Genomic DNA, 13,410 nt, shown 5'->3' on the forward strand with positions numbered 1-13,410 from the left:
ACAACGATTAGCTCTTTTCTCACGTTCAGGCTGGGACATATAAAAGTTGGTTAAACACATGTTGACCTTGAATCATGTTTACATTGAATCCATTCACTTACAGACATTCTGGAATTGTTGTTTAGAGTGATTTTAAAGTAAATGTAGTTAGTCATTTATAGAATCTACTGTGGTTAGGTCTTTTGGTGACCTTTGATACAATATAAGTGGGAGTATGTCACAAGAACACTGACGGCCACTGCTTTCATCATGGAAATATTGGTTTAGAAACCCACACTAGATGTTTAATTTTGCGCTAGTGACATCATTCTACAGTCTATACAGGGAGGTAACTTTTAACACACTTGAAATAATGTTTTAATACATGTGGTAGCATACAGCCTTAAGCTTTATAGATCCAAGGAATGCAGATAGAAATTAATTTAACAGTTTGAGCATTGATTAAAAATTGATATATAAGTACCTAAACATTGATAGGAATTCACATTGAAGTATTTAAACATTGATGAAAGTTTATGTTCAATTACTTAAATATTGATAATAATTCATTTCTAATAATTTATAAATATTGACGAAAATCAGTATTTAAGTATTAAACACAGATGGAAATGATGAAATGGATATTTTTTGAAATGAGAATGAAAGAGTTTAAATTCATGATGTGTATGTTTTGGGTTCAATCCCAGCAGTAACTAAGGTCATTATGAAGGTCAACAGATAATTGGGGCCATTTAGGGGGTTCTATTTACTGAAAGTTATTGACTTAATGTAACAGAGGTCATTTATTTCAATGCCATTGCGAGGGTTTGAACCCAGGACCTCCATCCAGACAAACAACTATTTTCTTTGATATGACATTAGCACTACTGGTTTTATTTAATTGATAATCTTGTAGTGGTTTCACGGAAATAATTGTCTGCATTTTAAAAAAAAATTTAAGAAAAAAGCCTTATTGATAAAATGATGAAAGCAGTATGAAGTGTTGTAGGTGGGAGGTTAAACATGAACACTTTGTCATGAGGATAATAAACCCCATCAACTTCCTCATAGTGGCAAAGGTTCAGCACTATGTACTGCATAGGCAATAGTTACAGGTTTACGGTTTAAAAAGAGAGACCTTTTGCTCTGCAATCCAGATGTCAGGTATAATGTGGCACTCACGTATTTAAATATTTCATAAACAAAAAGATTAAACACAGTACAAAATTACGAAATATCAACCATATTTCATGCCTCACATATGCTGTTATTCGTGTTACACATGTGGATACACGAAGTACCAGAATATTCTGTGATTGATCGGCCCAGATTGAACACCCTAGTTCCAGATATGCACCATTCTAGTTTTTCACATCATTGTTCTATTGACTATCCCTGTACGTGGGCCTATAGATACCGTGTTAAGCAAACCAGATCTTTTGTTTAGGAACAACTATAGCACTACAGATTAAATGGTATTAAATCTTTAAGAATGGAAGATTATAGATTTTTACGTACTTAAGGTTAATGTGTTCCAAGCGAATCAGATTTAAAAATAGGTACACCACATAAGCTGTTTTAATGACTTGCAGAATTATACAATAAAACAAAAATCGTAAGGTATATTGCCTTTTGTTAATCCTTGAATAGACAAATGTATTTTGGCATATGTGTTCTCCATTACAGGATTAACTTGTGTAAATGGAGACTTAATTCACTATCTGAACTGTGTGTTTAAACATTGTCTGAAGCGAGTCTGATCTAGAACAGTGTCAGGTATACCTATCTTTTTTTCTCAGGTAAATATGTTTGTTTTGTATATGCTTTTGGTGTAAATATGTCAACATGTATAGTTGTTACAGAAACCATAACGGTAGATGTAATAATATCAGGGACTAAATTTAATATCAAATTTAATATCAAATTTGAATTTTTTTCCCTACTATGTCATAAAAACCTAGTTTGATACAACTTATGAAAATTCTTGCCTTCACATCAGGAGATTTAGCCACAATTTTCATTATTTTTAAATCTTATAACACAGTTTTTTCATACCATCTTTTTTCATTAAGCCATAGTAACAATGTGTAACAGTCGACAACCATAGAGACTTAAACAAGGATTGGACTTTCATACATTGCCTTTTCTGATTAAAAATTTCTTCAATAATTTTGCCGTTTTAACTATCACAAGCGAGTGATCTTGTGTACACATGTGTATCTTTTACACTGGCTACATATAGTCCTGTTGGAAGACCCCATAGCTGTAAATAGACTTTAGATATTTTGCTGTGGCCTGTGACATTAACTCATGTTTAAAAAAACATTTTTGTTTTTACATATATTATATATAGGTGGTTTGTTTGGAAAATAGACATGGCATCAGTCTTTAGGTTTGTAACAGAATGTTTGTGTGATCTATTTATAGAAACAAAATTTCAGTTATATTTTTGATTTCCCTGCAATAACAGGTCACAGGTCAGTCATGTCTTTATTTAGTACATATTGTTGTTCAGGTACAAAGATCATAGGTCATTTTATCTTTTTTGAAGATGGAATTACATTTTCTTGCACATTGCCATTTGTTAAAATTTGTGTTCAGTGATGTCCTTTTTGGAGAGCGTTCGTCAATTTCAGTGATATTCTAGCAGTTCATTGTGTTTTTGTGTTAATGCCTTGACAGTAATGGAACCCAACTCTCCAGGATTATAATCTGTGACTCCCCCAACTGAGTCAAAAAGCATGTTTCGTCAGCTGTGTGACTGATACTGTATTTAACACTATGCAGAAGTCACATCAACCTACTCCTTTCGCATAATATAATACGCTATCATTTGTTACTAATCACTTGGTGTTACCTTACAGACACCTATGTTTTACAAGATGGGTGTAGTTAAGGGGAAAAATGTAATATTCTCAAATTAATACGTACCATTGATGAGTTTTGTTTGGTTTTGGTTTTTTTTTATCAAATTATAGGATTTGCTGTCTAGTGTATGGCAGGGTCCGTTGAACTGAGTCTGTTATTATACATTTCTATGTGTGACCAGGTAAACAGAAACATTCACCTCTTTATCAGTTACCATCATGTTTACCATAAGCGACAGACAACTGTGTACTACAATCAAAGATTGTTTACTCCCGGAGCTATTTTGTGATGTGACATATTAATTTCTGCTAAAGTTTTTGCTATGAAATAAAAACTAGATCAACAATTTTTTTTTTTTTTTTTTTTCTGTATTTTGATGTTTTCTCACCTTGACCTTGTGATATCAAGTGCAAAATTCACAGGTAGATTTGTTTGGAAGATAAAAGAGATATATTGCTTACAACTGAAATTATTTACGGTTGGCCTACTGACCTGTGAGCTAGTTAGCTACCAGACAGACACCCAGAATACGAGAACAAGAATAAAAAAAATCAGTTACGCCAGTTCTCTTACATTGTATCTCTTTGCGATGCAGTATCTGGGAAATTTATCAGAAAAAAATATCTTGACGAAAAGAAATATACAATCTTTTAATATAAAGCAGTGAAATGATGTTTATTTAAAGTTATGTGATGATTTATTTGTTGATATCTGGACGATACGCTGCGAAACCCACTGACCTAATCACAGTAATTACCTGTGATTGATCAACCTTAATTACCTGTAATTAGAAATTACCATAATTTCCCTATTAGACGCTAGACTGTACTGCAACGATGTCCGCTAGGGATACAGATTCACATCAAATATTTTTATGGGATGACTTTGTGAGTACAGTAATGTAGACGAGCGACCTTGCCACGGCGTCACATTAATGTACCTGTTTATCATAGTCAGTGCATGGTGGAGGTCAGAATGATCAAAGGTGGGTCAATGTTTTGGCTGAAATATGATATTTAACATCATTTTTTTTTATTTGATGGATTGTAATTTTTTCTGTATTATAATAAAAGTTGTTTTAAGCCTTGGCAGCTCAGATAAAGGAATCATGGTCTTGTGACATGATTTTGTATATTTTTCACACAGCAAAAAAAAATCAGAAATATCTGACATAACTGATATGCTAATGTAGAATATTTTGGGATGTATAGGAGCCAGACTGGAAACAGATATATACTTATAAGGTTTTGTTATGTTCTACAACCACATGTTTTAAAGAAACCGTAGAAAGTATCTTTAGTATTCTGAGGAAAAAATTCAATGTTTTTCTACCCCTGACGATCTTTTCCACAGTTTTCAACCAATCTTCCTCAACTTTAGGCTTAATCACTATTAGGTTAAGTTGTGTTTTCCTGAACAGCAGTATGATGCAATTGTATTTAGAAGAGTTATTGCCCTTCATTGTTTCATAATGTTAATCTTGTCCAGGGATCTTCTCTCTCAGTTTTCAGCCAATTTCTTTCAAAATCAGTAGACTTAATCATCATGACATGCAATTTTGTTTTCTCGAAGAAGTCTGATTCAACTGTATTCAGTAGAGGTACTGTCCTTTACTGTTTTGCTGGAGTTATAGCCCTTTGTTTTTTTAGCATTTTAATTTTGTATGGATATCACCTACCTCAGTTTTCCCCCAATTTCTTTGAAAATTGGTAGGCTTTATAATCATCACATCAAATAATGGATTGATTTGAAAGAGTTTTTGCCCTTTTTTTTTAAAAAAAAAAATTCTCAACATTTTTATCTTGTTCAGATATCTCCTTCCTCAGTTCTCAGCCAGTTTCTTTGACAGATGGTTTTCTTGAAAATCACAGCATGGGATTTTGTTCTATTGAATAACAGTTTGATTCAACAGTAATTCAATAAGTTATTGCCCTTTGTTTTTGTTGTAGTATGAAAATATGTCAGATGCATTTGTTTATCAAGGTCAAGGTCATTGTAACAGAAGTACTAGTCCCCTGCGTTAAATGAATGACTTGTAACTGTAGCAGTCTGTCACATATGTTATCTACGGAGGCAAAGGGAATTCCCTCTGACTTGTTTTTCCATTAGATTTAAAAGAGTCAATTGTTCTGTGGAAAACTTGTAAAAGAGACATAGTTGTCATTGTTAGGCTGTATGTTGACTTTGACATTTATACACACAGTAAAACATTTAATTGGATGTACACATACACACAGTAAAACATTTAATTGGATGTACACATACACACAGTAAAACATTTAATTGGATGTACACATACACACAGTAAAACATTTAATTGGATGTACACATACACACAGTAAAACATTTAATTGGATGTACACATACACACAGTAAAACATTTAATTGGATGTACACATACACACAGTAAAACATTTAATTGGATGTACACATACACACAGTAAAACATTTAATTGGATGTACACATACACACAGTAAAACATTTAATTGGATGTACACATACACACAGTAAAACATTTAATTGGATGTACACATACACACAGTAAAACATTTAATTGGATGTACACATACCTACCATTGGTGTGTGTTATGTTGTTTTCTTTCCCACCATCCACTCCTACAAAACCTGTCATTGGTGTGTGTTATGTTGTTTTCTTTCCCACCATCCACTCCTACAAAACCTGTCATTGGTGTGTGTTATGTTGTTTTCTTTCCCACCATCCACTCCTACAACACCTGCCATTGGTGTGTGTTATGTTATTTTCTTTCCCACCATCCACTCCTACAACACCTGTCATTGGTGTGTGTTATGTTGTTTTCTTTCCCACCATCCACTCCTACAACACCTGTCATTGGTGTGTGTTATGTTATTTTCTTTCCCACTATAACTTACATGCTTACCTTTACTCTGAACCTAGCAGGATTGCCTGTTTCTGGCTACTTCACTTCACTGCTTGGGATCACTCAAGTTTACATGGGTTATCAACCCGTTCTTGAACATTTCATTGGAGATGTGATCACCAGAGCATGTGTGCTGCCCTGATCTTTTATTGTATCATAAGTTAAATAGTTTGAGATATCCCCAACCTAACAAAGTTGGCGGGGGGGATATTCAATTGAGTCGGTCCATCTATCCGTCCAGATGCTGCTTTCCACATGATATCTTTTGAAGGATTGATCGGATTTTGATGACATTTGGTTGGTACACTTGTTACCTTGATCCTTTGCCCAAGTTTGATTAACGATGAATTCGGCGCATATTTAATAAGGCTGCTGTGACATGAATGGCTGATTTCTTTAATCACTCTTGGATGCTGCTTTCCACATGATATCTTTTGAAGGACTGGTCAGATTCTGATGAAACTTGGTTGGTACACTTTTTATCTTAATTCCTTGCCTGAGTTTGATTATCGGCGCATTCTGCACATATTAAATAAGGCTGCTGTGACCTGATTGGCTTATATTTTTCGACACTCTAACCGAATGCTTTCCACACATTATCTTTTGACGAAACAAATGAATTATAATGAGTCTTGCTTGGTAGGCTTGTAACCTTAATTCTTTGTTCAAGTTTGATTATCAGCAAATTCTGTGCATATTTTAATAAGGAAGCTGTGACCTGATTGGCAGACATCTTTTCCAGGTTTCCATGTTGCTCACCTTAAAAGTATATCTTTATCAGATGAACATGGGTGGGGATCTTGATTATTATGTCCTTGTTTTGTTTAAAATTTGTTTTCTTCCTTATATAGACATATACATGTATGTAAATAATTGTATTAGAATGTAGCATTAACACAGCAGCTCTTAAGTGTGATCCTTCAACTGAAACACAAGCTATCAAATATCAGTAAATTTTCAAATTGTAAATCTTGTTGTGTTGTGTATAAAATGCATGATAAGCATATACCAAATAAAAATTATTTCTAATAGTGAACATTTTCTGGAAAATTAGGCATCAGATAAATTCTATTGAGGACAAGCCAAACATTTCAGATATTAATAGCCAATGACTATGTTATGTTAGATTTATTTCTTATAAGCCAGAAATATTTTAAAAACTAGTGTTTATTAGATACTGCAAATCAAAAATTACCTAGATCTATCTATGAACTAGGTAATTTTCAATATTTGGAATAAATTGCATTTTGAAATTGAAATTTGGTGTGAATGGTGACACCTTTTCAGATGTTTAAGCTGACAGCGTTGAAATAATCATAAGGCTATAATGAAAAAAAAAGATCTGCCTTAGTTAGATATATTAGAATGTAACCAGTCATGAAGCTTTTTTAAAGGTATGCATTACTACATTCAGCCAATCAAAATGCTACGACAATGGTGCATGACAAACAGAATTGAAGGCTGTGTTGTTTATTCAATATTATTCATACGGCTTTAAGTGTTCGCTGGATATGTTTCGATATTGAGGATGATGGAACAGGTTTGTCAGTTTTCTGATTCTGAATTTTGTTCAATTGCAGACAATTTCCAGTAGTTTTATCTATGAGTTTCATGATATTTTTCATGTATTATATATTGAAATTTGAAAAAAAAAGCTGTTACATTACAATATTTATCTTGTAAATGAGATCCCTATCAATCGGAGCTTTAGGGGACAGTGGCCCCACTGGACTCCTATGTATGACTGTAGGGATTTACACAGAAGGAGATACAAAGCAGGATGTTTTATTTACATGTAATGTATAATGTCATAATTAGGATAACATTTGTAGCTAACAAAGGACACATGAGATTATGCCATGGCATGGTATCCGTTGTCCATCTGCCGTCCAGTTTCTCTCTGTCAACTTTTTCTACACAGTGCTATAGTCATGAATGTTTGAGTGGATTTGACCGAAGTACAGAAGCATCCTTAGGTGAAAGAAACTCCATTTTGTACAAACAATGGGTCTGAACTCCATGGAGCTGGAAGAGGCAGTGCCCAAAAGGGGAAATATAGAAGAATTACTTTAAAATTCTTTTTTTTTTTTTGCTAGTTTGTTGAAATGTGGTCTGAAGCATCCTTTGGTGAAGTTCTCAATTTTGTATAAACAGTGCATCTGACCGCCCTTTGGGCTGAGGGTAAATTTTCAAAATACTTTTTCTAAAGTTTAGATGATGTAAATCAGCATATTGAATCGGGAGAACAATACAGGCCCTGTTGGCCTTTTGTATACATTTACATAAGAAGGAAATTTGTACAGGTGGAAGAATGCTGTATTGAGCGTGTATACATTGTTCTGTGACTGAGATATATATGAACTTATGTGATAATGTGTTTTACTCACTTATGTCACATAGTTAAGAATTTCTGTAAAACATAAAAGTATTTTCAGAGATGTGTTAATTGTATTTGTTATGCATGAGCGATCTTTCAGAATTCTGGCTTTCAATGTAAATTGTGATAATGTAAATGATGTAAATGTTAAAAATGGTGACAGGAATATTATAGAAGAACATGTAAAGATTCTGTTAAACACAATCAACAGGTATAAAGTAAGTTAGACTTATTCTTGTCTGATGGAATTAACTATAGTTATAAGCTGGTGATTCTACAGATAGACTACACCTGATGGAATATAAGCTAGTGATTCCACAGATAGACTACACCTGATGGAATTAACTATAGTTATAAGCTGTTGATTCTACAGATAGACTACACCTGATGGAATTAACTATAGTTATAAGCTGGTGATTCTACAGATAGACTACACCTGATGGAATATAAGCTGGTGATTCCACAGATAGACTACACCTGATGGAATTAACTATAGTTATAAGCTGGTGATTCCACAGATAGACTACACCTGATGGAATTAACTATAGTTATAAGCTGTTGATTCTACAGATAGACTACACCTGATGGAATTAACTATAGTTATAAGCTAGTGATTCCACAGATAGACTACACCTGATGGAATTAACTATAGTTATAAGCTGGTGATTCTACAGATAGACTACACCTGATGGAATATAAGCTAGTGATTCCACAGATAGACTACACCTGATGGAATTAACTATAGTTATAAGCTGGTGATTCTACAGATAGACTACACCTGATGGAATATAAGCTGTTGATTCTACAGATAGACTACACCTGATGGAATTAACTATAGTTATAAGCTGGTGATTCTACAGATAGACTACACCTGATGGAATATAAGCTGGTGATTCCACAGATAGACTACACCTGATGGAATAAACTATAGTTATAAGCTGGTGATTCTACAGATAGACTACACCTGATGGAATTAACTATAGTTATAAGCTGGTGATTCTACAGATAGACTACACCTGATGGAATATAAGCTGGTGATTCCACAGATAGACTACACCTGATGGAATAAACTATAGTTATAAGCTGGTGATTCTACAGATAGACTACACCTGATGGAATTAACTATAGTTATAAGCTGGTGATTCTACAGATAGACTACACCTGATGGAATATAAGCTGGTGATTCCACAGATAGACTACACCTGATGGAATTAACTATAGTTATAAGCTGGTGATTCTACAGATAGACTACACCTGATGGAATATAAGCTGTTGATTCCACAGATCGACTACACTGATGGAATTAACTATAGTTATAAGCTGGTGATTCTACAGATAGACTACACCTGATGGAATATAAGCTGTTGATTCCACAGATCGACTACACTGATGGAATTAACTATAGTTATGGAATCACTGACTAATTTTTTTCTTTTTTGACTTAATATATATTATTGTATTGATATTTACAGGATGTAAGAGCTAGCTTAGATTTGTTGAATAAATTTTTTCAGGAATGTTGTGTTATGCATTTTTTGGATTGTAGTAATGGTATGGAGTAATATTGTGACATGCGTATTTGGGGTTCTCATGACCCTGTCTGTTTACTGTGAGATAAACCTCAGCAATTGTTTAAATATTACAATGTTAAGTCACATTCCTAATAGAGATGTACAAAAACACATAACATTGCTGTTTGTATATAAGTAGCATGCAGTGATAAAAATGAGTACAGAGTCTTGTATCAGGTCTCAGATATCTTATCTTGATGGCCACTCAACTGCTTTGGATCACTTATCCAATAGTAACAGATCATTAAGTCATCGGACAAGGTTGAAGGGTCAAAGTCATCGGACAAGGTTAAAGGGTCAGAGGTCACATTTCAAAAGATTCATAAGTCTGTGACACTTATATTCAGGACAGCGGAGACATTCATGTGTTACTGCCTTTTTCTAGTACATCCAATGTTACATCATCTATAGCTATTAAAGATATGTTTATTATGTAAAGTGACATTGCTTCGTCTTTCTAGGACTGAGAGTAGAGTGTGACAGACGCAGTGACTGGCTGGAATAAAGTGAAGGCAAGATGGTGGCAAATCGTGAAACATGGAGTAAAAAGCTTGAGTTTCTACTGGCAGCAATTGGCTACTCTGTCGGACTAGGCAATGTCTGGAGATTTCCTTATCTTTGTTTCCAGAGTGGTGGAGGTAAGTTAGGTGTTTGTTTCACAAGGTGATATATATCTGATAAACTGGAGGAAGTGGGGTGGAACGGTTTTACTGCAATCCATCATTAAATTTGCATTAAATTTTGAAGTAATAGTTTTTACATCTTGATAATGTTGTATGCTATTCATCTTTGCATTGCTTATCGGAAAGGAAGAGAAAAACTGAACGAGGCATAAATCTGACTATTCAGGAATGTCTGTCATGTGTAGAATTTATGGTCATTTTCCATTATTATGCTCTGTCAGTCATGCATGAACGTTTTACATTTAAACTTCTCATGTTCAACCAGTGAAATTGAGCTAAAACTTGTATGAAATGATTCTGGGATGGTTTTGACCAAGTGTTGTTATTATACTTCCCGAAGGGAAAGTATATAGTTGCCAATTTGTCTGTCCGTCAATCCATTTGTTTGTTCATTTGTCCATCAGTCACTCTATCCTTCCATCTGTTCATTCGTGCGCCCGTTTGTCTGTCTGTCATAGTTTTGTCTGGATCATAACACAGAAACTATACAAGGTATCAACATTAAACTTCATAGATAAATAGATCTAAACAAGGAAAAGTGCAGTGCACAAGAACCATCACTTTTTTTTTTTTTTTTTTTGCATAATTCAAGAGTTATTGCCCTTTGTGATTTTCTGTACTTAAATTTGTCCAGAGCATTTCACTAAAACTATAAGAGGTATCAACATGAAACTTCATAGTAAGATAAATCTGGATAAGGAGATGTGCATTGTACAAGAACCATAACTTTCTTTTACAAAATATAGTAGTTATTGCCCTTTGTTATTTTTTTACTTAAATTTTGGCCCATTCAGGGAGCATAACCAATCCCTGATAGCCTTTGTTTTCTGGGTTGGTCTAAAGTCCAGTATAGCAGCTATCATAAAAGACACATTTTAAAACTTCATCTCAATTTGATTGGGTGCCCTTGAGCTGGAGTTTTATTGGAATGTGTAGAAACTGGAATGAGGAGTTTTTCTACTTTCACTGCTAAAATATATGTTTTAAGCATTTAGTAACTGCACCTCCTAGGTACTGCTGCTGCTGGCAGTTTTAGGTCTTGATAGTCAGGCTCTAATGACCTTTTCTGTGTTGACAGGCTATTAAGAATGTCATTTTAGTCAGATGTCTATGGGCCTTTTGTTTAAGTGGAATGATATCTTTTGAATAATTCTCAATAATTATATAATAATCATTTCCAAGATTTTCAAACTGTATCGTTTACTTATAATACAACCCCATCCCTTGCCAACCAAGTACAAGAGAAGGGGATAATGAAGTTTCAGAAATTATCATTATTCAAGGCCTGAAAAACAGTGAAAATAACACTATACCTTTAGCAAGGTTACGATATTGTTGATAACGAAAGTATGATACCTGTCGATTGTGTTGCAGGTGCCTTTCTCTTTCCGTTCTTTCTGATGTTGATACTGTGTGGTGTGCCGTTGCTATATATGGAACTCACTGTTGGACAGTACACACAACAGGGCCCAGTCGGGGCACTCGCTAAAATCTGTCCCCTTTTTAAAGGTATGGTATAGCTGGAATCTTGTCGTCTTTGTGGTAATATGTCACAAAATGTACGATGTCTATTTAAACATTTATTGTATATTGACTGATGTTTGTTAGATAACCACACTAATGATTTCAGTTTTGAAAATAGTTTTAAAACAATTCTCAAATTGGTTTTTAACTGTTTAAGAAAAATCATGCATCAAATAGTTTTTTATCGCTGAATTCCTAGAAATAAGACATCATGTCAAAAGAATATTTAATAATGTAATAAAGTTTTTTGTTTCATAGGAGCTGGTCTTGCTACCGTGGTGATATCATTCCTGTTTACCACGTACTACAATGTCATCATCACCTGGTCATTTTATTACCTCTTCAGCAGCTTTACTGGAGAGCTCCCTTGGAGCCACTGTGGACACGAGTGGAACTCTCCACTCTGTTGGGATGGAAGTAAAGCACAAGCCATGTTGAAAAACGTTACTAGCAATAACAGCACTGTGCTGCGGAACAGCACAGAGGCTGTTAAACCCAATGGAACTGTATCACCCACTGAAGACTTTTTTGAGTATGTTTATCTACAGTTTTTAGGTCATCTGACTGGAAGGGTCGAGATGACCTATAGCCATAGAGCTTTGTCTGTCATTGTACCCAGTGTGTCTGTCATTGTACGGCGTCTGTCGTGTGTGGTGCATTAACATTTTCTTTAAACCCCTACTCCTCTTCCATAGTTACACAGATCTCAATCAAATTTGGTCTGATGCATCATTGGGTGAAGGTCATCATTACTCCAATTCAGAATTTTGATTTGGTCCCTAGGGGATGAGGGTCGGGTCCCAAAATTAGGAGATGCTGAAATTAGATTTGAAACCCTACTCTCCCTTTCTGCCCGGATGGATTTCAACAGGCTTTGGCCTGATTCATCAGTTAGGGTAGGCAATTATTTTTTAAATTCATAAATTTGATTCAACCCCTAGGGACTTTGGAACAGGACCCGAAAGTGGGCAGTTAGACAATGCTTTGCTTCAAAATGCTACTCTTTCTTAATGCTTGAATAGATTTCAACCAAATTTGGTGTGAAATATCATTGATAGCGGGGAACAATTTCTTAAAATTCAGAAAGTTGATTCATCCCCTAGAGACTTTGGGGCAGGGTGCCAAATAGGTAAATTAGTCCATATTTTGCTTCAAAACACTATTCCATTTTAATGCTTGAATATATTGCAACCAAATTTGGTCTGAAACATTCTTGAGAGTTAAGAATTATTTCTTAAATACAGGTGGTTGATACGATCCCTAGGGACCTGAGGATGGGTGGGTCCTCAAATGGGAAAGTTTTTTACTTCAAAATGCTATTAGGGGAAGTAAGACAAGATTTTGTTTCAAAATGCTACTCTTCCTTCATGCCTGTATGGATTTCACCTAAAACATCATAGAGGGTGGGGAATCATTTCTTAAGTTCAGAAAGTTGATTGACCCTTAGTTAATAGCAGTGACCTTGATCCGCTTGAAAGGTCACAGGGATCAAATATGTTAAAATATT

At 34.6% G+C, this 13,410-nt stretch overlaps 1 protein-coding gene across 1 annotated transcript in view; it reads left to right on the forward strand.

Moving 5' to 3' along the window:
• Positions 1–13,410, forward strand: part of LOC132555630 (sodium- and chloride-dependent GABA transporter ine-like) — a 69,352-nt gene that overhangs the window by 20,625 nt on the left and 35,317 nt on the right. The window contains exons 3-5 of the mRNA XM_060220016.1: positions 10,158–10,334; positions 11,754–11,888; positions 12,162–12,435. Of these exons, the coding sequence (XP_060075999.1) occupies positions 10,214–10,334; positions 11,754–11,888; positions 12,162–12,435 (530 nt within the window). The 5' untranslated portion in view covers positions 10,158–10,213. The remainder of the gene's footprint in view (positions 1–10,157; positions 10,335–11,753; positions 11,889–12,161; positions 12,436–13,410) is intronic.

Source organism: Ylistrum balloti, unplaced genomic scaffold (assembly GCF_031769215.1).
Source record: "Ylistrum balloti isolate Yb309-2 unplaced genomic scaffold, AGI_CSIRO_Ybal_v1 Utg369566, whole genome shotgun sequence".
Classification (NCBI taxonomy): domain Eukaryota; kingdom Metazoa; phylum Mollusca; class Bivalvia; order Pectinida; family Pectinidae; genus Ylistrum; species Ylistrum balloti.